Here is a 25501-nt window from a genome sequence, read left to right as displayed (position 1 = left end):
CAAGGAAGAAAAGTAGCTTGTGACCAGGTGTAAACACACAGCCTGGGAACGACTAGTACAGAGGGGCATTGACACTCACATGACTGGAAGAACCACGCAACCTTGAGCAATCAGGGTGAAACAATGTCGGTAAGGGGAGGCAAAGCTAAGGGCAAGCAGCCCACGATGGACATCTTTGCTAAGGCACAGCAAACCCCCACCACCCCAGCACAGGGCACGACAGTCATGCCTGCAGATGCAACGTCAACACAAGAGGATAGTGCAATCCTATTAGCAATCACGGAACTGAAGACCTTGTGGGGGACAGTGATGGCAGACCTGAGAACTGCATTGGAAACTAAAATAGATGCAGTGGGAATAGAGGTCAATCTGCTGAGACAGGACATGAGAGCGCTTGCTGAATGAACGAGCCGCCTACGGAGTGCAGTGAAAACAAACACAGAAACCAGCGCAAACACTGCCAAAGAAGTCCACGTATTGAAACAGCAGGTGGCCAATCTGGAGAAACGAGCAGAGGAAGCTGAGGGAAGAGCGAGACGCAATAACATACGCGTGGTCGGACTCTTGGAGGGGGAGGAAGGACAAGACCCCACAAACTATGTGGAGAAAATGATAATGCAAGAAATACGAGCTAACAATCTCTCCCAAGGATTCGCAGTTGAACGGGCACACAGGGCCCTGATGAGGAGACCGCAACTGAGAGCACCCCCCAGGGCAATCATAGCGAACATTTTGAATTACAGGGATAGAGAGAAGATCCTGGAGTTTTTTCAGAAAGGAGGGGCTATAAAAAGGGCGTCGGCGACCATCACTGCATATCCGGATTACACCATGTTAGTACAAAGGCAGCGATATAGCTATGTGGCGATCAAAAGGAGACTGCGTACAGCGGGCCTCAAATACATGCTCTTGTATCCTGCAAAGCTTAAAATTCTCCATAAAGGCAAAGCGCACTTTTTTGATACCCCGGAGGAAGTGGCGACGTGGTTCGATGTGCAAGGTTGTCCAGAACATGAGGAGGAGCAATCTCAGCAGAAATACGATAAGTGACTGTGATGCGATTATGATAACAGTTGGGAGGTGGGGGCCAGGAATGGAGACAATATAACTGTTAGCAAGGACGCGGCTAGACGAGATATTATGAAGGAAGATTAATGTGGCACAATGGAGCAAGTGGGACTAGAATATAATCTTGCAAAATGTGAAAAGGGCAGCGATAAGAGTGCTTAATTTGATGAATGTAACAGGAGTCACGAGATGGAGACAGGCTACCCTCGGGAATTAGAATAGTAGGACCGCCTTTAGGGTGATATCTCCCTGCTGAGCCGTGAGTACGGCAATTGCTGGAAATGGGCTAGATGCGGGGGTGCCTGAGATCCAGGGATGGAGCTGGGCAACAGAAGGGGAAGGGCAGAGGTGGGGGGGGGGGTTTGCAGTGTAAGGTGGGGCAGGGGGATGGGTAGGGAGGGGGAGGAGAGGGGATTGGGGAAGTTGAAGGATTGGGGGGTGTGTTGGGGTTGGGAAGGGAGGTGGGTGTTAGGGTGGTTGGGGAAGTTGAAGTGTGTATAGTTAAGTTGAGTTTAAGTCGGGGAATGAGCCTACACGTAAAAAGGAAGGGATTGTACTTGGGGAGGGGAGGGGAGAGCGGGAATCTAATATGTTATGGGAGACCTTAAAATAGTTACCTGGAATGGTAGAGGGCTCAACAGCGATCTAAAAAGGAATAAGGTTATGATGCATCTGCGCAGGCAGGAAATGGACATAGCCTTGCTACAAGAGACTCACTTAACGCAAGAAAAGCTGGAAGTGATCCAGAAGAAGTGGAGGGGGACAGTTGTGGGTACAACATATTCAGCCTATGCCAGAGGGGTAATTACCTGGGTGGCACCGCATGTCCCGTTCCAGCTATTGCAATCCACAGTGGAGCCAGATGGGAGGATGGTCATACTGAAGGGATTGGTGGAAAACAAGGAAATATGTATTATAAACACATATGCCCCAAATCAGGACACAGCGGCATACTTTAGAACCCGATATAACAAACTCAGTGTGAGCCTAGCGGGGGCGGTGATTTGGGGAGGAGACTTTAATTGTGTACTAAACCCGAAAATAGGTTGGACGCCAAAATAGACAGACCCACTCCAGCTGCTAGGACATTGCAGTCACTGTTGGCGGACATTGGGTTATATGATGCATGGAGGTCACACCACTCGCAGGACAGGCAATGTTCGCATTATTCAGCCCCCCAGAACCTACATACAAGGCTGGACTATGTGTTTGTTACACATGGACTAATGACAGAAATAGCGCAGGTAGAATATATGGCGAGGGTCCTTTCTGCCCACTCACCGCTGATACTAGTATAGCAATACCGACCCCCGAGAGCAAAAATACTGACATGGCGCCTATGTGCAGAGGCGCTGAAAGATAATGTTTTTAGGGAAGACATGAGAGAAGAAATAATAAGTTATTTCGAGATCAACAGTGGCAGTGTAGAGTAAGCAGGTACGCTCTGGGAAGCCTTTAAAGTGATAGTGAGAGGGATAGCCATAGCTAAGCCAAAGGGACTACAAGGAGGGATCCTGGTTGAACTACAAGGAGCGGAAACGGAGCTAGAAATAGCGTTGAAAAGGGGAGGTCACACCAAAGAGGACAATGAAGCAGTACTTACGCTGCAACAGAAATGTGCGGGATACTAGGAAAGATTATGCAACCTTAACTATAAAAAGTACAAAGAGGGACAGCATGCTGGGGGGGACAAACTAGGGAGAACTCTGGCATGGCTATATAAGAGCAAGTCTCTCAGACCTACAATTAGAATGATAGTAAAGGATGATGGGAGCATAGTAGACACCCAAGAGGGAGTTAACCAGGAATTCGAAGATTATTATTGACTCCTGTATGGAGACGAAGAGGGAAGTGACAGTAAGGAAATAGGCAAAACCCTACAGGACATTGGATTGCCACAGGTTAGCGCGGAAGAGAGAGAGGATCTGGATGCGCCGATTACCCTAGAGGAATTGGAAGAGGTGGTGAGACAGCTGCCCACTAGTAAGACCCCGGGGACTGATGGACTCCCAAGCTAATTCTATAAAATGTATAAAGACGAGGTGCTCCCCCGCTCTTAGAGTTGCTAAATGAGGCATATGCAGCCAGGAAACTGCCAGAGTCCCTAAGAGAGGCGATTATTATACCGCTTCCCAAATCCAATAAGCCTGGCTGCGACTTTGGCTCTTACAGACCCCTGTCAATGTTGAATCAGGATAGTAAGATATCAACAGCGGTCTTGGCAAACAGAATGAGGAGGGTCATCAATAAATTAATACACCCAGATCAGACCGGCTATGTCCCCAATAGGAATATATCCAACAATCTCAGGCGACTCCACCGAGTCATAGAACATGCAAACGAAGGCGAGGGGGAGATGGTGACATGGAAAGCAGGGGACATATGTCAAATCAATGCATTCGACATTTTCGAAATGTGAAGCCGACGGCTTCGGCATACAAGGCTGTGCTGTACACGGCTTTGGTGTGTTAACATATAACCATTTCATGTACCACTGGACTTTTTACTGGGGTACTATTTGATGGTGTACATTAAATATTTAGTATTAGAGGTATAGGAAACAGAACATTTGTCAGAAATATAGGTGGAAAGACTTATGATTGCAATGTAAAAGACGTTTGTCTCTTCTGCAGAGAAGGTGAAAGACAGGTGTTCTTGATCTGACTGAGGGTTCCAAAATGTTTCAAATGAGGTACAGTAAAATATTGACCTGCACTGAATGTCTCTTCTGCACCCTCTTAAGAAACCCTCTGCCGACCCATCCTGCCCGGCTAACTATCGCCCAATCTCTATCACTCTTTCCTGGGAAAACTCTTGGAAAAGCTGGCCATCTCCCAGCTCAATCTCCACACTGAATCTGTTGGCTGTCTCCATGATCATCAGTCTGGCTTCAGAGCTGCCAGAAGCACATAAACTGCTTTCCTGAACATTCATGAAGACCTGCTCTCCAACCTTGATTCCAACACCCCCTGCGTCCTCATCTTACTTGATCTCTCTTCTGCCTTTGACACGGTCAACCATGCCATCCTGCTCAACCGTCTCCGTGCTAACCTGGGTATCACCGGTCAGGCCCTGGTGTGGCTGACTTCTTTCCTCTCGGATCGACCCTCCCAGGTTCAACTTGGGTCCTTCCTCTCCTCTATCTCTATCTCTGCCTGTGGTGTTCCCCAGGGGTCTAACCTCTCTCCCTGGCTGTTCAACCAATACCTGGCACTTCTTGCCCACCGCATTGCTGCGTTCTGCCCCAACTTCTAGTGCTATGCGGATGACATTCAGCTCATTTTCAGGCTACCCTCAGCCACCTCTTCTCCCTCTCTCATCTCTGACTGACTGTTTGCCATCCGGGAGTGGTGTACCGCCAATGATCTCTGCCTTAATGCCAGTATTCTCATAGCACACCTGCTCCCTCCATTCCGGTCACTCTCTGGCCGGCCTCTCTTGGCCCTCTTCCTGCTCCCACCTTTGAGGCTAAAAACCTCGGGGTCATCTTCGACTCTACACTCTCCTTCTCTACTCACATCTCCGACGTCTCGAAGAAGTCATACTACCAGCTGCACCTCCTCAGAGGTATTCTCCCTTTTCTCTCCTTCCCCCAGAAGCTCACCATCTCCACAGCTCTGGTTCTCTCTAGGCTTGACTATTGCAACAGCCGCTTTCTAAATCTGCCTGCTTCTACTCTCCGCCCTCTGCAACTCAACCAGAACAGGACTGCGAGACTTGTCCTTGAACTCAAGCTTGGGGGTCGTATCTCTTCAGGACTGAAATCTCTGCACTGGCTCCCTGTGGCTGCGAGGATTACGTTCAAAACCCTCTGCATTGTCCACAAGGCCTTCTGGGGCCTCCTTCTCAAGCCCTTCGCTCATCCACCTCCAACTCCGCCAGGGCCAGTCGCTTCTCCAAGCAATGAGTTGGTGGTAGATCCCTTTCTTCGGCTGGGGACTCTCTCTGGAACGGCCTCCCTGAAACTTGAGGACAATCATCCCTGGTTCCGGAAGCACCTCAAAACCTTTCTCTTTGCTTCTGCTTTTCTCCTCCTCTCCCCGGATGACTTCCTGGCTGAAACGTAAACTGCACTGGTTACCTGGCCACCCTCTAATCTCGGGCCCAGGCCCCCTCCCCCGCCAGTCGCACACCTGCACTGCCTTCCTGGCAACCCCTGCACTTAGGGACTGTGTCTGCATCCCTACAGTCCCACTACCAGCACTTGACACATGTTGTCTGCACTTACCCTTGCCACCTGCTGGCGTACTTCTACGTTGTTATTTATTCTTTATCCCATGTTATTTATTCTTTATCCAATGTACTGCACTGTCACCTCTCCCTTCCCCCGCACTCTCCCCCTTCCCCTTTCCCATGCACTTGCACGATCTGAATGAAATTTGGCCTAGTAGGATCGGTGTCTGTTTTCCCTCTGTTCCCCCTCCCTTGCCTCGTCGCGCCTTGAAACACTTGTGTATAGGCACGTTATAAATGCCATATCATATCATATAGGATAATTGTCTTATTTGCCTAGTTAAAAGATATAAAACAATGTACAAGTAACTACTTTTTATTAGATAAAGTGCCTCTTCGGAACCAAGCTTTTTGCTGATTTTATTGCAGTTGTATCCTTTCTCTTCTTCTGTAAACCAACACAGACAAGTAATTGGAGGTTTCTTGTAGGTTTACATTTGGATTCAGATATGATGGACTTGCATTTTATGGACCTTTTTGCATTGAATAAAGTTAAAATATCCACATGATGTATCACTGACTTATGGAATACCAAGTTAATCCCTTCTGCTGTTAGATCAAGTTGTATTTTCAGACACAGATGGCTGTATTGAATTACGTGTATGATAATTATTTTACACAAAGAGTATTGTGTTCATCCTCTTTTGCTGATTTTGCAGTATTACAAATTTCAACAAAGTTGACCATCGCCTATGGTAGCAATCCCAAATGTGATATGGAAAGAAAATGACTATGCAAAGCCATAAGGATGAATACCCTCACACAAAGCACAAGAACTCAGCAGGTGGTATATTCAAAAGCACTTGACATATATATGGTACTAATCATCTGCTAATTATGGCTTATTTCAACAAATGATTGGTTTAAATCTGGTTGTTTTTGGCATGCATCACAATGAAGCACACGCAGGACAGAAACATTTACATTATTTGTATAAAAAGAGTTAAAGCTAAGCGTTACACCCAGAAGCAATAGACTTCACAGAGCTACTGCCATCAGCGGTTCAGATTACTGACACTACTCAAAAATTGATTAGTATTTCCATACCCTAGTAGGAACAATTGACATCCAAAGAAAATAAAGGCAAAGACTGCCACTAAAACATGTTCTGTGTGCTTCCACACTGGGCAAGGCAATAGTTGCTTTAAACAAAGTGTATACATTTGTACAAATATTCAGAATTCATATAAGTGAATAAACTCATTAAGTGTAAACGTTGCTGTTAACTGGCTTACATGATCTCTCAATTGCAGCGTTAGTCATCTACAAAGAAAGCAGCATGAATAACATGATATGAGCCTCAGAAATCAGTTGGTTTCAACATACATAATGAATCATTTAAAAAAATGGGAAACTTGTTTCACAAAAAATTTACCTAATATACCTGCTTTGCCTATATTTGTTATAGACTCGCCATAGTGCCGTCGAGGCAGGACAGGTGATGTGGATGGGCTCGGTATACTTTCAGTATCCGAGGCCGAGGTAGTTTCTTTGAACGGGTTCAGAAAGCATGGCTTCATCAACTTGTATGGAGTAGGATTTGCTGTGTTGTACCAGTGGATTTGTACAGGTGAGATGTTGATGTAGTTTTTCAATATTAATGGCTCAAGTCTGTATGCCTAGATGCAAAATTAGAAAAAAGAACAACATGAGCTCTGCAAACATAGTATAGCAGACACTGGAACTAACCTTTGTTAGGGAAGATTAAAAAGAGCCTCCAAATTAGTTCGCTTTACAAAGGTTCCAAAAACACATTTTACTAAAGGCAGAGGCTTCATACATATTAGAAGTACTGTGGCATGTCAAAAATGTTTATTTCCAAGTTCAACCATTTGTAATTGTTTAAGCTACATCATCAGAAGAATGCTGCAAAGTTATGAAAAAGATCATGCAAACTAATGAGAAAAAAGGGGACAAATGTTCAAATATTGCAATTAACAAATACACTACCACAGCAAACAGAGTTCACCAGCAACATTGAACAATCATGTAAACAAGATACAGGTGGCATTTTCAAATACTGTCGAGAGCTGATAAGGTTTCAGTTTGCTTATGTAGAAATATTTTCAGTGTGCCTGTGCATGACACCTTTTTAAATAAGTGAAGTGAATAGATGTATGCATTTTATTTTAAATTTCAAGAATTACAGATTATTGGCAGAAAGTTGGCAAAACAGATTTGGCCAAAATATTGTTATGTAGTGTGTATTTATACTAAGTTATTGCAGGGGGAAATTGTTTTAGTAATGGTCTTGCGAAGCGAATTTAATATGCACAGATCCAGACTGTGCAGTTTAGCAGGTGGGGGAGAACATGGAAGTGCAACCTTGACACCGTTTGCCTGTGTTAAATTAGGGGCTTGTGTGCCTCTACAAATACATTTGTAAGTGGTGCCAACAAGACTTTGGGGGCAAGAAGAGGCACGTTAGAGCAGTGTACAGATGGATATAGTAAACATGACCCTGTGATTTGAGGGCAAAAACCACGAGTCTCCATAAAAGGGAGACACCCTCGTGTATTTGGAAGAAACACTGAAGCAACATTATCTGGCTGGTATTCATCTCCTGGGTGTCAATCACTGCAGAGACGGGGCTTCCTTGCTCCCATGCGTCCTGCCAGTCATTCCCTTAGGTTTCAAGCTGTTTGGGGATCCTGAGAACATCAGGTGCTGCTTTGCTAAGTAGAGCGTGTCAGCAACTACTCCAGTAGTGTTAAACTGCTGGATCTATGATTCCCTGGGGCGCCAACAGGCAGCGCGTATTGACAGAGCAGCTTGTTCCTCATAGCACCTGACTGAAGTTCAAATTGTGGCCAGCCTGTGTGAACATTCCAGTAGGACCTTTTGGAATTCCTTTAGTTGCGATTGAAAGGGATGGGAAGGATAGAATGAAGCTAATGTGGAATTGGCTTACTGTTTTGTCGCTGTCAATGTCATTCATTTGAAAGCACTTTTAAAGAAATATAAAATGCGACAGAGCAGAGGTGTCATTCTAATAGAGATGATTGCAAACAGTGGCATAGCAGTTTACTCTTACTGGACACTCGGTGTAATATCTTCACTCAAGCAACAGATGGTTGAGTTATGGCCCTACATTGCACCCTGTCATAGTCAAGGGATCAATCGACAACTCAAAGGCAGGTTATCGGAATCAAAGGTTTTTTGCAAGAACAATATCTATGGGAATATGTTTATTGAGGTAGTTGAATGAGAATTCTCCACAAAAAAGGAAACAATGCTTCTATTTAGGACTGTGGTGGTCAGTCTTTCCCTCTCTCCTTTAGACTACACCTTACTATTGGTAAACAAAAAACCACTCCAATCTAAAATGAGCATGACTACCAAACACTATTTTGTCTGATTTTCTGCAATTAACTTATCCTGCTTTCTGTACAAACGCTGTGATACCCCTGGGTTTGGCCGTTACATAAATGCATTAAATAAAGGGCTTTATGTACACTGCGCTTCTTTCTTGGCAGTGGTAGTTTCTTGCTTGTCTTATGCAGATGTCAAGATGTTGCACTTAACCTTCAGTAAGTGTTGGCACCAACATCACTGGTGCCTTGAGTCATATAGAGTGGAGCCAGACGTCTGACTCGAAAATCCTTTTCAGGATCATGTTGGGCCTGGTTGTTATTAGGCTTGCTGCCTATTTTGCACATCACCTGTAAAATATTACCGTGTGGAAGCAATGAGAGCACAGGTCTACTTTTAAACATGAAGAAAATGAAAATGAAATGTATCAGAATCCTAACCTTTGCACTACAAAGATAAAGATTTAAAATGTGCCAATGTTTTCAACTTTGCAAGGTGTATCTCATTCAGAATATGTGTCATAGTGTTAAATATAAACAGCATTTCTTTTTCCAACAGTAATAATATTTGCATGCAGGGTTCAAAATTTCCAGGAGCTATGAGCCATTTAGCTCATGGTTATACCCAAGGAGAGCCTGGTTAGCCTCAAAAGCAACAGCGGCCATGAGCTACTTTTGACTCCTGAGGCAAGGGATGCAATACAAACCTAGGTATGTGATATTAGCTATATAGGTTTGGGAATGTGTCTAAAGGAGAAGCAAGAACACACCTGAAGACATTTAAAGCAAATAGGACATTGCAAAATTGACAAAAAGTTAGAGTTTGTATCTTGTGCCAAGTTAGATTGCTGCACACTATGTACCAGCTCCTGGCTCCCCAGAGGTAGCTCCTGCCTAATGGGTGTTGTCTGATATCGAGGAGCTGCTTTTTCATCCATGTCAACAAATCCTAATTTTGATCCCTGTAAGTGTACTATCATTCTAGGAATATACAGGAAATAAATTGCTGAAATACAAAGGCAAATGAAGGCTTGCATATTGTAAATGCACAAGAGATAACCATCCCTTTAATATGTCAGAAATTATACATTGGTTATTTGTAGTACAGAAGAGAACAACCCTAAATTTGGCTTTGCATATACATGTGCTTGCTTTTCTTCAGTGAATATAATACAGGGTAATGTCAGTTCAAATTACATGGGAAAAACAATTGCATTGGAGGCCTATAATCACGAGTGGCTATCTGGTGAAAAACAGACCTTATTGAGTCATCAAAGAAACACATTAAGGTCAGTACAACATTAGAATCACATGCTCAAGGCTTACAAAAATATAGATAATAGGCCCACAAATAATTTCACCACATTCCACAAAGCTAAACAAATCTGGGGGGTGGGCACATGGTGGATAGGCCCGGTTTGAGAGACAAAGGATCTAGAGGGGTTAGATGCACTTAAAATGTCAACTTTGACATTAGCCAAGCCATAGATTCAACATCTGTGCTAAGCTAACAGGAAACAAAGGAGTTCTTGTCAGCTAATCATAACAATCATTAATTTCAAAGGAAACATTAACATGCAGATTTATACTGAAAAGATGCTGGCCATTGCATATGACATTATTTAAAACGCAAAAGATATTTTGGCTATAATTTTATAATGCATAGGAAGAAGGAGAAATGTGCTGAAATGGGGAGAGTGTGCCCCAAAATAAAAGACCAAACAGGATATATTAATATTTATTGTTACTTAATAAATAATCGAAATGGATATAATTTGTTTAATGTTCATCTCACAAACACATGTCACACATCTCTGAACTGTGAATATTCTATATTTCATTAATGGAAGAAAATACCTCAATGAATTTGAGTTCAAATTGTCCAGAACCAACCCTCTGTCACATGTTCAGAATATTCTGCATTCATCAAATAAAGGGGCGTTTTCTTTGGGAGTGCCAATCTGTTGGACAAACATTGGGAAACTTTCACTAATTAGCTATTGTGCTATATGACAATGTGTGGGAACATTGAGGCTCTTATTCACAGAACGTTTTCCAAAGGGGTTTTGCCATTATAAAACTTCTGTGAATCTGGCCCTGATAGTCTATATAAGTAGGAAGAAAGTACAGGGGCCCTAGGTGTGGAACCAACCTTGCTAAACTCTATTTTATTTTGTTTTCTGGGCAAGGTCACAGGATTTTTGTTGAGGTGAAGCCCACACCTCGTTTGACTGAAAATGGGGGGGGATGGGGGAGGGGGTTCCTGGATACCTCACATTCGTTTTTGATTAAGAAATTGATTTTCTATGCAGTTTTTATCCCTTTTTTCGGGTGCGTGGTGTAAAAGAAAACCTTTTTTATTTTGTCTTTTCGTTTTTACAGTGTGGGCTCTTTATCCCAGTTAAGGTCAGCCGACACGTGTTTCAACCCGTAGGTCCTTTTCAAGGCTATGTTTGGTGGTTCCTAACCCGTTTTGGGATCCTGGGTGGTGTACAGGTTTGGTACATGAATCGGTGGCGGTGTGTGCGCGTCCTGCTCTGTGGACCCCAATAGGGGCTAGGAACCACCAAACATAGCCTTGAAAAGGACCTATGGGTCGAAACACATGTCGGAGAAAGAAGAGCAAACCGAATAAATGCGAAAACAGCTTTGCATAACCCACATCCCTCAACCCGATTTCAAATGATGAAAAGAAAATGTGCGACGAAGCACACAAATAAGACATATCATAAATCATCTTTTCTAACTGGTTCAGAGTTTGTATTTATAACCTCTACGGGGAGACCATTTAGGCCATATTTCCCCACATTTAAGGAGACGAGTCTTCCAATTCCAGCATCACAGCCATACAGTCTCTCCAATCGGAGTTTGTAGGAAGGTCAGGCTTAAATGAATGGGTAGCAATGTCTCTGTTGGCTAGGATATATGAATTATTTAACAGTTGCTTATTTATTTAATGTATTGAGTATTTATAAAACGCCTATACAGCAAATGGTGTTTCAAGGCTACACAAGACATAAGGGGGTTGGGGGGGGCGTGAAAGGTGAGAAAAACCACAATAACTGTTCTATTAGGCCTTGTGACATTCAGATCATGAAAGTGCAGTAACGAGAGGTGCAAGGAGTAGGGGAGTTGGGAGATGCAGGTCACGGAAGAAGGGATAATGGTAGTGTGGGCAGAGGGTGGCATACAAGTGTGGGGGAGGGGAAGAAGTGGGTCAAGGGGCTATGCAAGTGCTAAGGGGAGGCTAGGTGGGCAAGTGCTAGGGGATGCCGGTGGAGGGGACCACATGCTAAGTGCGAGGACGGGGTGGACTAGACTCGGTAGGGAGGTACACCCCCACCAAGCTAGTCAGGGGAAGGGGACCGCAAGAGCAAGTGCAGGTTAGGGTGGGTGCTGGCGTAAACTGGTCGAGGAGTGCCTGATTCCCTGCAAGACTCTGAAGGCACCAGGCAGCCAGTCGAAGCAGCAGAGGGAGCCATTAGCAAGGGAGGGGGAGAGGGAAGGAGGAAGAGAAAAGGAGAGTCTTGAGAAACTTCTGAACTTAAGGAGATCCGGCTCAAGCCCATGAGGGGCAGGAAGGACATTCCAGAGGAAGGCTCCTGCCGAAGAGCGAGATCTACCCCCACTCTCTGCTTGGAAAAGCGACTGATTTGCAGAGAGTTGGAGCTACAGGACCGAAGGGCTCTAGCAGAGATGTATTTAGGGAGAGAGAGTTGGATGTAGCTGGGTCCCATGCCCCAGAAAGCCTTGTGGGTGATGCAGAGGGTCCAGAACTTGATCCTCGCAGCCACTGGGAGTCAGTTGAGAGATTTTAGGGTTTGAGGCCAAGGATAAATCTGGTAGTCCTTTTCTGGATTAGTTGAAGGGGGCAAAGGGAGGATAAAGGCAGTTTGAGGAAGAGGCTGTTGCAGTAGTCCAGCCTAGAGAGGACCAGAGCTCTGGCGACTGAGTTTCATATGTAAATTATCATAGCACGTCAGTTCTTTTTCCTCACATATGCAAAGAATTGTCAATTTCGGTTCAGTGGCTACCCCAAAACTCCAACATTCCTGACACTCTCCCTTTCTTTGGTTGTTTCCATCTTCCTTAAAGTGGTCCACAGCTTCTGCTTTCTCTTCAACTGGCTACTCCTTCACTTTCTCCATCGCCTCCTCTCCTCGCCTTTATGTTTCTTTTACAAAACCACTTCACGCTCTCCAGTTTGCTCCACTTCCACCTTTCAGCTCAACTCCTCCTCCTCTCTAGTGTTCTCCCCTCTTTCCCTGACTGCTCATTACTTTTGCCATTTCCTCTTCATGTTTTTGCTCCCCCTCAACTGCTCCTCTCCACCTGTGTCCCCTCCTTTCCTCGTCTCTCAATTAGTCTACTCTCCTCCTTTTCGCGACTACTCCTGTTCACTTCTGTTACCACGTCCGTCTCCTGATGGTCTTCCCTGTTCCTCAGTTCTGCTCCTCTCCATCACTGCAGGTTCTTCTTTCGATCACCCTTCACCTCCCTGCTCCACATATACATGCTCATAATCTTGCCTCCCAGACCAGACCTTTTTTCTGGTAGCTGGCAGGCTAGTGATGCACTCTGCACCAGAAATGTGCTTTGTTCAAACAGTGTACATTTATTTTTTTAGTTTTACTCAGATAGGTTGGACCAAATGTCTTCAGGGACAAGAGGTTTTTTCTAAAACTAACTAGGTTATTTTTATTTGTGTTATTTATTGCATAGTTCAACCTTAACAATCACTAACAAATGAGAATAAAACATATATAAATTCAGTTAAAACAAAATACATGTCATTAAATTATTTTTTTTAAAAATGTCAATACAGAATCAAGGAAAGAAAAGCAAACAGTAAGTTACAAAGCATACTAAACATTCTTAATCATCTCCCCCTAAAATTATATCAATCACCAATTTCATTAAGCCATAAAGAATTTAAAAAAAAAAAAAAACACCTGCAATACAAAGGGACCTTTAGACACCACTCAGGGACAAGGACCAAAAATTATTGAAGTCCAAGGGTTCAGTTTTTCCAAGATATTTAGTAAAGAACAACTGGCGTTTGGAGCATAGATTACAACACAAATGTTCCAATGTTTCTGTGGAAGCATCAATTCCACAGAAGCAACAATTTGTGTAGTTTCGTTTTCATGCTTCTGTACTTCACAAGCTCTGGAAAGGGTCTCCCAAAATCTAGCAAAGTCTTCTCTAAACTTTGGACATGGAAATATCCTCCAATGCACAGCAAGAGAGCACATGACTTTGTGCTCATGACGAAGATAACTCATGCTCCTCTGCCCATGAAATTCATTAGTCACAGTGCACCAATCAAACCGCAATAAACATCTTTTTACCTTATTTGGGCTATCGTTCAAATCTTCCATTGATGAGCCTATTTCCTCCAGAATTCGATCACAATTCAGACCAAAGTCATTCACTGTCTTTTCCTTATTTGACAGAAGAATACAGTTCTTCAAATCCCCATATAATTAGGTCATGCTAAGGCAAAACAGTGCCAGGAACGTGTTCACGAAAGGTGGGTCTTTTGGGATGTTCACCACCTTTTAGGTAAAATGGTTCTAAATTATGACACAAAAACTATTCTTACGAGTTTTTGACCCATCCAGGACACTGTTGCCTACAAACAATGTCCTGAATGCTGTGTCCACATAAAAGTCGCAAAACCTAATCTTAATGAGTCTTTAACCTTTTGGCTAATTTAAGCTAATAAATCAAGTGTTCCAAGATGTGACCAACTACAGAGTATTAATCCTATTCTCAAACATTCCATTCCTAACCTAATCAAAACCAAACCAAACAAATACATGTTCCTTTGATGGCTCCTTCAGGAACTACTCACAGTCTGGACTTTCCTACAGCGTTTCTGCTTTCGCCCTGCTTCTTAGGACCTATCCCAGCTATACCCTAGCTTCCTCTTCTTCAAGTTTTTCCAGGCTGGATTTCCACCACTGGTAGGCTTGTCACTGCCCTCAGGGTTTTCTGTTAATTGGAAGATTTCTTCTGTCAAAGATCGAATCTGTATCAGTACTCTCACCACATCTTTCCAGTACCAGGATTCCCAACAGGTCCCACCTGGGGCTTCGCTAAATAATTCACAACAGGTTCCTCTTGGGCATTGGCTTTCCTGAAAACCCCAACATAGAATTTGGGGTTTCAGGATTCAAACAGATATATCTAAGAATTTGCCTTTCAGAATTCACAATAGGTCTATCTCCTAAACCCTGGGTTTTGGGTTTTCAGGATTCATAATAGGTTTCTCTCTTTCACCTTGGGTTTCTTATATTTAATAGGACCCCCCTCCAAATCAGGTTACATTTCAGGCAGCCGATATTCTTGTGCTCTCCATTCACTGGCCTGCCTCCTCTACTTTCCTTACCCAGGGGTAGTTGGTTAAAATCTTCAGACTCTGGCTCTCCAATTCCCCCCAAGGATTCGAGAAGTAGTCTTGTATCCCTCTGGCCAACTTTTCTTCCCAGGGCTTCCAGTGATTAGCAGCTTTGCCTCCAAGCTCGACAGTATTGCATTACCTTCCTTCAGGCAGCGGTACTTTCAGTACTCCTTTTTCCAGCAATCTTGACTTGAATCAAGGGAGCCTTGGCACAGAGGGCTACCTCCTCTGTGCTGAAGAAATCAAATCAATTTTCCGGGACCCTTTTATATCCAGGAGGATGTGGAGTACTTTTTAAGGTTGTTTGAATGGTTATTTCCCAACTGTATCCCTCCCGGTGATTGGGTATTTCTTCAAGGAGCCTTACTTCATCTTGTTATAAGTGTTCGTTACATTCAGTAATTGGTTTATGGCACCATGGTTTCCACTGTTTCATAAACATATGTGGCATGTGGTGCCAGCATGGAATTCCCTTTAGTGAGTTTGACAGTCCCTTCTGCCAGTTGTAAAGTCTGCTGCTTTATGGCCCTTGGAGTATATAATCGTGAACACTCTGCAGGTTGTTTTGGTTTGGGTAACGTCAAACCATCAGTGTTCCTGAACTCTGCAGACTCAGGGAGTCTTTAGCAGGTTATCACTTTCTGTACTCCAACTCATGGGCCAGTCTGCTCCCTTGTGCTGTATTCTGGGGAATGGAGTATTCAGGAGTGAGACTACAAAAGGCATTTCAGCAGGCCGAGTTAATGCGTCTCTGTGGTGAAAGCGAGCCAACAAGATCAATCTTCATTCACCCTGTGATTGACATATCGGGTAATGGCTGGGTCAAGCATGTGCCCTCTGGCTCACCTCATAAGGGAGTGTGAGACATTCCTTCAACTCATCAAACTGCCCTCTTGTTTCCACCCAGCGACTTCTGAAGTGCTTAAGGTTTGTTAGTTGGCTGCTGCTTGTGTGTTGGCACCGTGATCGGTGCTCAACCTGAGGAACCACAAATTGCTCACGTGTGGCTAATCTGCAAGCAGAGCCTGGTCTGCTTGCTGCAATCTCATGAAGTTTGGGAGCCATCATGAACTCAGATGTGTGCTGCTATGTTTGCCAGAATTAAACATTGTTCCTTTTATTATTGATTCCCAAGTTGGTAAGTGTGTTTCTGTCTCTGGTCTACCCAAGGCATTGCAAGCTGTGTTGAAGGGTTTGGTTGCAGGCTCATGAACTGCTGATTATTGGTGCCGTTAAAAATTGTCTTTGGATACAAGGTCTGTGGTCAACAAATGTCTGCATGATTGGGTCCAGGCCCACTAAGGCCAAAACATACCATTTGTATTAAGAATTACACAGGCGTAGCCTCATATAGTTAATGCCATGTTTGTTTTCTTTCAAGTTCATACTTTTCCCTCTCATGAACACCCAGGGTTCTCCGGTTTAAGGAGGACATGAAACCCACCCCCTTCCTGGGTTAACTGCCGGAGAAGTTGGCCTTGTCCCAACTCAACTCTCACACTGAACTTGTTGGCGGTCTCCACGACCAAAATCCAGAGGCACGAAAACTGCTCTTCTGAACACCCGTGAAGAACTGCTGGCATCCCTGGATTCCAACTGCCCTGCTGTCCTCATCCTTCTCGATCTCTCTTCTGCATTTGACACGGTCAACCACTCCAACCTCATACAAAGGCTCCATGACACCCTTGGTATCTAGGAGCGGGCACTGGACTGGCTGACCTTCCTAATTTACCTCACCTCCCAAGTCATCCTGGGCACCTTCTCCTACTTCTTTCTCCACCTGTGGTGTACCCCAGGGCTCCATTGTCTTGCCTTGGCTCTTTAACATCTACCTTACTCAGCTGGCACTCTTCATCTCTCCCAACTTCCAATGTTATGCTGACGACACACAACTCGTCTCCAAACTTCCAGCTGATCCTCTTGCACCTTCCATCATCCCTGACTGACTTTCGGTAATCCAGGCCTGGTGCATTTTCAATGATCTCTGCCTCAATGGCAGCAAAATGGAGATCCTTTCCGATTGGTACCCTTGCACCTGACTTCTTCCCTTCACTCTTTCAGCTAATCCAGAATAGGGCAACACGACTTATCTTTGGCCTCAAGCCCAGGGACCACCTCTCTCCTGCCCTAAAAAGTTTTCACTGGCTCCCGATTGCTTCACAGATTAAATTCAAATCCCCCTTTATCATCCACAAGGCTGTCTTGGTCCAGGGAACACATTATCTGCAATTCTCGCATACTAAATATTCCCCCTCTAGACCGCTGCACTCCTCTGGCGCCAACTCCCTGTGTGTAGAGCATTTAGCTAAACAGAGGGCAGGGGGTCTATCCCTTTCCTCAGCCGACTCCCTTCTTTGGAACAGCCTCCATCTCCCTCTTCGTCTTCGTCTTGAGCAGGACTTTTTAAAATTCGGAGGATCCTCAAGACCTCCTACTTACTTTACCCTTCCCACCTTCTCACCTCTACTAATCACACAGTTGCTTGTTTGGTGTCCAGGGCCCATATGCATCCTCTGGGCCCTGACCTCCGACACTGAATCGCCCCAGCTTCTGTCTATCTCCAGCACTTGCCTCAGCTCATCCTCCACCCCTGGAGGATCACACTGACCTTACATTGCACTTCACCTGCTGCTCACACATGAGCACCCCAGAACCTATCCCATTCCCTTTCCCTTCTGCACTTGCACGTTCTGAATAATCACAAGGCATAGTAAGTTTGTCCTCTCCCTACCCCACTTTATTTAATATTTTTTTTATATTTTAATTGTTTCTCTTCCCTTGTCTCCTCTCACTGTCGCCAGGTGGGCACTTTGAAACAGTATTTACTTCCACTATAAGCGCCTAACAAGCCAACAATAAATAAAAAAAATAAAGTTACATCTTTTTGCAGTTTTCTCAGCTCGTTGTAATTTAAGCCCTTTTATTACTGCATCACACCTTTGGTACAGGCACCTTTCAGGGAACCTCTTGTTACATTCTCAGGCATACCAGCCTGGGATTACCAGGAGTTGTCAATGTATAGGAAGGCAGCAAAGCGCAGGCCTGGTGATGTACTGGGGAACTTGGGTGATCCACTGTGTATCTCATGTGGGGCCTCATTCAAGGAGCGTGTGGTGGCAAACAGGCCCAAATGTTAACTCTGTCTGCTCTTTCAGTCTCCGACACATCCTACTCTCAATCAATTAGAAGATATAAGTTAATTACCTGTAACTCTGGTTCTCCAGCATTGGTATCTTTCATATATTCACATGCTGTGAATATTCCCTGTCGTCAGGCTGGGAATCCTCGTTAACAGAGCAGTTTACACAAACTGAAAACATTGTCAGTTTTGTGCTCTATTACTGTCATTTTGGGTCATATTGCCCACAGCCAATAGGACCACCTCCCTTAGCTCCTCCCCCGTCATCCATCTTCAGATATTGGCAAGCGCACGTGAGTGGCAATAAGAGCCAAAAGACGAGCCATGCGGGGTAGGCAGGAGGGTAGCATGTGAATCTATGAAAGATAACAATGCTGGAGAACTGGAGTTACAGGTTAGTAACATATTCCTTCTCCAGAATTGGATCTTTCATAGATTCACATGCTGTGAACAGATTACAAAGCAGTATTCTAGCAAACATTGGGCGTAGGCCAGCATAACTTACCACTGGAGACCTACTAACCTCAAGCAAAAAGGTTCTGCAGAACCGATTGGCCGACTCTAGACGCTTCTGCAGAATCTCTGTCTACACAGTAGAACCTTGTGAATGTATGCAGAGATCTCCAGGTGGCTGCACGGCAGATGCCAGCTAGTGGGATTCCGGAGAGAAAAGCAGTAGTTGCAGCCACTGCTCTGGTGGAGTTCACCCGGGGAGTTCCGGGCAGCTGCCTGCCGGCCCATTGATGGCAGAAAGAGATGCAGGCTGCAATCCATCTTGAAATGGAGGACTTGGAGAGAGCCTTACCAGGCATCAAAGGTCCAAATGAAACAAACAGCTGATCAGCTGTGGGGAAAGACTTAATTTGTGCCACATGCTACTTGAGGGCACGCATGACATCTAGCCTGTGCAGGGTTTGCTCCGCTGGAGACTTCGGTGTGCAGAAAAATACTGGCAAAGCCACCTGCTGATTCAGATGGAAAGAGAATGGCACCTTTGGCATAAAGGTTGGGTTAGTATACAGAATAGCCTTGTCCTAGTGAAACGTCAAGTAGGGCGGCTTGGATGAAAACACCTGTATCTCACCCACTCACCTGGTCGATGTGATGGCCACCAAGAACGCTGTTTTCCAGGAAAGATGTTTAATGGATGCTTGGTGCATAGACTCGAAGGGTGGGCTCATGAGCCTTGCAAGTAGCACATTTAGCTCCCATGCCGGAGCAGGTTGACGGACAGGTGGAAAAGATCTGAACAGCCCACTCAGGAACTCCTTCACCAGCCGATGGGACCTCAGAGATGCCCCCCCACGGAGCAGTTGTACCTGGATATCGCACCTTAATGGAAGAATGCGTCAAGCCAGACTGGGCTAGCAAAAACAGATAAGGCAACAGGTCTTCCAGCCCAATGGTTTGAGGTTTGCCATCAGTGGTTCCTGCACCACAGTTGAAAATGTTTCCGCTTAATTTTTTAGCACTTCTAGGTGGACAGAGCTCATGCTCTGGTTAGGACCTCCTGGCAATCTTGGGGAAGGGACAGGGCCCCTAATTCTAAGAACACAGGAGCCAGTCCATCCGATTGATAGAGGCTGGGTCGTGGTGCAGCACCGCCCTGTGGTTCCTGGACAGGAACGATTGGTGCGGGTGCAGCTTGATTGTTGACATTGAGAGGGCAAGGAGTACCAAAAACTGATTTGGCCATGCAGGGGGCACTAATATAATTTTGCACCGATACAGTCTGAAGGTGTGTAGGACTCAAGGCACCAGAGGAATCGGGGGAAATGCATCCAGAAATGTCCCCTCACATGGAAACGCAAATGCGTCCCTCAGGCTCTCGGGTTGGGGAAATCGGCTGGCAAACGTCTAGCAGCGACTGTTGTAGGTGGCAAAAAGGTCGATTTCTGGAGTGCCCCATGTCTGAAACAACAGCCAAATCTGATCGTCATGCAGCTCTCACTCGAGATAAGGGTGTAACTCCCTGCTAAGGGAGTCCGCCAGAGTATTCTTAATCCGTGGTAGGTGAACAGGGATTAGAAACATGGTGTGCTGTAGAGCCCAGTGCCACAGAGCTTGGGCCTCCCTGGAAAGCTGTGGGGTCCTAGTCCCTCCCTGCTTGCAGACATAAAACATTGATGTTGTGTTGTCAGTGTAAGTCCGAACCACCTTCCCTGTCAAGAGGGGGAGGAAGGACTTCAGGGCCCAAAAAATATCGCCTTTAGCTCCACTAGGTTGATTTGCTGGCTCTTTTCTTCCTTCGACCAAAGGCCCCTGGTGTGATGGTCCTGACAGTGGGGGCCCCAGCCCTCAAGTGAAACATCTGTTGTGACGGTGGCCTGATGGTCCGGCAACCTAAAGGGTGTGCCCTGAACCAGATGTTCTCTCACTGACCACCAGCAAAGACTCCGCCTGAAAGCTGGGGTTAGGGCAATGCAGTCGTCCCAGGGCCCTGAGGTTTGGATCCAATGGGCATCCAGGAATTCCTGTACCGGCCTCATGTGTAGCCGGCAATTGGTGATCAACGGGATGCATGAAGACTGCATCCCTAGCAGTGATTTCTAGTTACAGACTTGTGTCACTTGGGCTGAAATAGCGCACCTTTTTGAGAAGAGCAGCCACCCTTTCGTCCAAGGGCCTGGTGGGGCAGGTGCGGGTTTCATGTCTTGCTCCGAGATAGAGTGCCTGCTGTGATGGGACCAGGCATGACTTGGGAAAGTTGATGGAGAAACCCAGTCATTGTAGACACTGAATGGTGGTTGCGGTGTTGGCCTCTGCCAGCGCATAGGAGGGGGCTTTCACCAACATGTCGTCTAGATATGGGTAGGTTGGATGCCCCTCTGCCGCAAGTGCACCACCACTAGTGCAAAGCATTTGGTAAACACCCGCGGAGCAGACCGCAGGCCGAATGGAAGGGTCTTGAATTGAAAGTGCGCTCCTGCCGCCACGAAACGTAGCTAGTGCCGGTGTGAATGGAGAATAGGGATGTGAAAATAGGCGTCCTTGAGGTCGAGGGACGTCAAGAAATCTCTGTGTTGCAGTTGGGACAACACCTGTTGCAGTGTGACCATGCAGAATGTCTGTGCCTTGTGGAACATGTTAAGCACCCGCTTAGATCTAATATGGGCCTCCACCCCCCTGACTTGCTGTGCAGTGATGGTTTCCTTACCAGGAAGTAGCAGGAGTGTCCACTTCATCTTTTGGAACCTTCTCCACTGCGCCCTTTAGTTGTAGAGCTTGCACTTACTGAAACAAGAGGTGTCACACCTTTTCTGGTTTGTGTGCAGGAGGAATGTCCGGTGGATAGTGTACGAACTCCAGCAAGTGGCCCTGCTGGAGGAGAGATATCAACCATTTGTCGGTTGTGATGTTTGCCCATTCTTCGACAAACCTGGACAGTCGTCCTCCCAACGGAGTGCTGAAGCAGAAAGATATGGCCCTGGGCTGTTCATGTCTATTTTCCGGATTGGCCCCTTAGTTGGAAGGAGCCACCGAGTCATTTCAAACCCCTGTAGGACTTGAACTTTTTTCTGTATTGGTCCCCTGATGAGTAGGGGGTCTTATAATAGGAGGAGGACTGGTATGTTGAGCGGTTATACCGCAAAGTCCTGCCATAGCGCCCTTTGCCAGAAAAAAAGGACTTATGCCTTTGCTGTAGGGTGCCCAATGAGCAAGCGGTTTCAGTGTCCGTTTTGATGGACTGCAGGGTCTCATCCAGCTTTTTTCCAAAAGGGCAGATACGTCAATGGGCATATCAAAGACTCTGGACATCAGGTCTAAAGTGTGTGGCCTTTAGCCAACCCTGTCTGCGTAAAACCGCTCCATTCCCAACTGGCGAAACCCAGTATCTGCAATGTTCACTCAGACCGTGACAGCTTGATCTGATGCCAATTTACCCTCATGGAAGATGTCCATGGCTTCCTGTTTCTTGTATTCAGGAAGAAACTCTAGCAGAGGACCCATTTTGTACCATAGTTCGCGGTCGTAGCGTGCTAGTATGGCCATTGCAATTGCTGTCTTGATGGTCATGGCTGTGGTAGTAATAACCTTCTTTCCGTAGGCATCGAGGCGTTTGCTTTCCTTGTCCCGAGGGACAGAGGCGAAGGACAGTGGGTTAGCCAACCTTTTCCTGGCCGCTGCTGAGATAACGGAGTCGGGCGTGGGTTGGGTTTGGAGGCAGCGCTCTCCGGTGCACAGTCCTTTTTGTCGAACCGGTCCTTTTTAGCCGGGGCAGTAGCAGGATGTTCCAGGGTGACAAGGCCATCTTCCCATACATCGTCTAACAGCGTGATGGAAATTACAGATTTCCTGCGCTGCTCTCTGCACTGATATAGCACACTCTTTTTGCTGCTCCTCTGGGGCAAGGTCGAACATCTTGGCCGCTCTGGACAATAGCGTGTGAAAGGCCCCTACCTCATCCGGGGGTGAGTCTCTGAGTGGAATGTCATCTGGTTCCCCATCACTTGTGACGAAATCATCAAATGCTTCTGTGTGGGATGAATGTGTGTCAACCACATTGTCCAACTGGTCAGGATCATTGTCAGTCCCAGTGTCCGACATCCTTTGCGGTACTGGCAGGTGTCCACTCCTTTGAGGGTTGGCGGGGGGCGAAACAGAGAGGTCATCCACCTGCCTGGAGGGCCCAGGGACATCTGCATGAAGACACCAATGAGGCATTGGAACCGGGCTGGTGCAGGCAGCCGTTGTCTTAAGGTGGCCACCAGTGTGGACAAGGTAGATAAAATGTCCAGCAACATATTTCTTTGTGGATGCAGTTCCGGAGCCGGCTGCATTACAGGCAAACTGCCCTGTGCCTGGGATGAATGCAGAGGAGGTAAAGGTGGCAATCTGATCATGCTTGCCTCACCCAGCGGTGAAGTCGATTGCCTTCTGGGAGCCGACGTTGTGCGTGGTGGCGACGAAGGTGGTGACATGATGGTCTCCTCCTCTGGCTTCTCCACACCCTCCGAAAGGGAAGGACTAGAATCCGATACAATAGTACCTCCCGGTAACATGGCCACCACAAGGTTAGGGTACGAGGCCCATGGACGAGCTGTTAAAGTGTACACTTGGCTGGTATGGGCGTCGGCAACATTCGTCACAAGGGCAGTGGTAACCAGCCGACGAGAAGGATCACTTTTTCCCATCGACGAGGCCATCAATGAGGGAGTAGCAGACGTGGACATAGATGCTGTTAACAAGGTTTTCAATGCAGTAGCCGTTGACGGTTTTGTAGACTCAGTAACTATTTGTGGCCGATGGCGGCTCCGTCGATGGGATACCGGTGATGGTGTCGACGGCTTTGGGGTATACAAGCTGGAGGAAGGCTTGGTCATCCACGATGACGTACTTGCCTCCGATCTCGACAACGGATCTGCTTTTAACGCTGAAGGCGAAGAGTGGCCCCCAGATTTGGAAGTGGCTTGATTATTGGACAGTGCTGGGCTCGCAGGGCTGGGCATGTAAAAGGTCTCCCACCCTCTTAGCACGTGAGCCATACTGGAGCTAGGAGGGAGTTAAGACTCTGGTTGCCCCTCGAGCTGATCGGGCATGCCTCGCTCCAGTGAAACTCAGAAAAACCTAAGAACTAAGTTGGAGACAAAACTCTGCAGGGATTGATTATTGGACAGTGCTGGGCCCGTAGTCCTGGGTTCACAAAAGGTCTCCTGCCCACTTAGCAGGCAGGTCATAGGGAGCGAGGGGGGGGGGGTGAATCAGACTCTGGTTGCCCCTCGAGCCGATCAGGCGTGCCTCACTCCTGAGAAAATTAGACATTCTAAGTGACAGTGGGCTGGGCAACTTGGACTGGTTATTGAAATGTAAGCGAAATGCATTGCATAGCCGTGATTAACGCAAACTATAGCAGCTGAGTCCCTATGGTGGGCAGCTGCTAAATTAATTAGAGGGGTCAGTCCTGGCAATTGTTTCACCAGACAAGTGGTGGTAAACACTCAGCTTACTCAGTTACCATACTGCAAGTCCTCATTGACATTACTTGAGTTCAAGTCTATTTTAGAAAACAGTTTTATATCTTGCTTAGAACGAGTGTATACATTGTGTGACCAGTGGGGCTGATTTTGCAGTTAGTTTTATTTAATTTTTTTAAAATAATTTGTAGTGCGATACTGTTTTGAATATTTTACATCCAACTCCCAGTACCCCGCTGGGTAAATCATATTAGCACCTTGCACATAGCACTTAGGGCTCCTAGCACTTTAAGCCAATTTGCACAGCTCGAAGATTTTTGTTTTTAGTTTAAAAGCAACTTCCAGATATACTTTTAGACATAGTTAATGCAGGAGCAGTTGAGGCATTTTAGGCACTAACACTTTAATATCTCAACTGAGAAGTCTGTCCATGTACCCCGATATCCTAAAGGACATAACAGAATTTAGGAAATAGAAATGTATTCCAGCCTCAAGCAGGATGATGGTAAAAAGGAAAGAAGAGGTTTCTGATCATCCGGGGGCTAACAGCAATATCATTTCCAAAATGCTGCAACCAATAAAGGATGCCAATCTGCTGATCTCGGAGATCAAAGTCTTCCTGCATGACCTAGATGGGATTGAGTGCACACATGGGATGGGGGGAGGAAAAATTAGTAGGTGTATGACCCAGTGGAAAATTGGAGTGTAAGACCCAGTAAGGGTAACCAATTCAAACTGTGTGATTACAAATAAAGATCTTGATTTGATTGACCTATGTGTTTATGAGCCAGTGATAAATCCAAAACCCCTAGTGAGGGGTAGCAAACTCACCGTAAAAGAAGAGCTGGCACCTTTTGAAGTGGTACAATCGCCAGGGCAAGCAGGAGGGAAAAATTACCAGTTCCCTGTAAATAATAATGCTATGGCTCAGGAAGCACTAAACAATATTACAGAAATCTACCAAGCACCATAATCCGATCAGTGCCTGTATAAAGAAGCCACTGCTAAAATTAGATGACCAACAATCTAAGAATCCATTACCAGCCGAAAAGGAAAAAGCACGAAAGAGACTGGAGTTCCAGCCTCATATGCAATTGCACGCTCAATTGTGTTGTCTGATCGTTATGACTCCCTATTATCCCAAACCCCTGTGTAGTTGCATACCACCGCCCAGGTCAATCTATCAGTATCCCCCATTGGAGCAGGAGACCAAGAGGCACGCAAGGTGGGGGTAAGATGTAAAAAGAGGGTGGTAACTAAGGGGGATGAGAAAGGAGGAGCTTTACGGATTGCCTGGAAAATAAGAACCAGCAAGTCCCCAACAGTGAGCACCCAGACAGATAATAAAATTAGACAAGAGGGTGAGACTGCTAATCCAGATCTAACGATCAAGCAATTGGTTGTCAAAGAGTTAATTACAAAGCTGGAA

At 45.9% G+C, this 25501-nt stretch overlaps 1 protein-coding gene across 4 annotated transcripts in view; it reads right to left on the bottom strand.

The window, feature by feature from the left end:
* The window catches only part of DDHD1 (DDHD domain containing 1), a 1509354-nt gene that overhangs the window by 131644 nt on the left and 1352209 nt on the right, over nucleotides 1-25501 (bottom strand). For 2 of the 4 annotated variants that reach the window (XM_069637585.1, XM_069637587.1), the window contains one exon: nucleotides 6677-6920. In XM_069637585.1, the coding sequence (XP_069493686.1) occupies nucleotides 6677-6920 (244 nt within the window). The remainder of the gene's footprint in view (nucleotides 1-6676; nucleotides 6921-25501) is intronic. The other 2 variants (XM_069637586.1, XM_069637589.1) reach the window with 1 other exon arrangement.

Source organism: Ambystoma mexicanum, chromosome 14 (genome assembly GCF_040938575.1).
Source record: "Ambystoma mexicanum isolate Mex_15411 chromosome 14, UKY_AmexF1_1, whole genome shotgun sequence".
NCBI classification, from domain to species: Eukaryota; Metazoa; Chordata; class Amphibia; order Caudata; family Ambystomatidae; genus Ambystoma; species Ambystoma mexicanum.
Note: the sequence above shows the minus strand (reverse complement) of the source record. Positions and strands in the feature narration are given on the sequence as shown.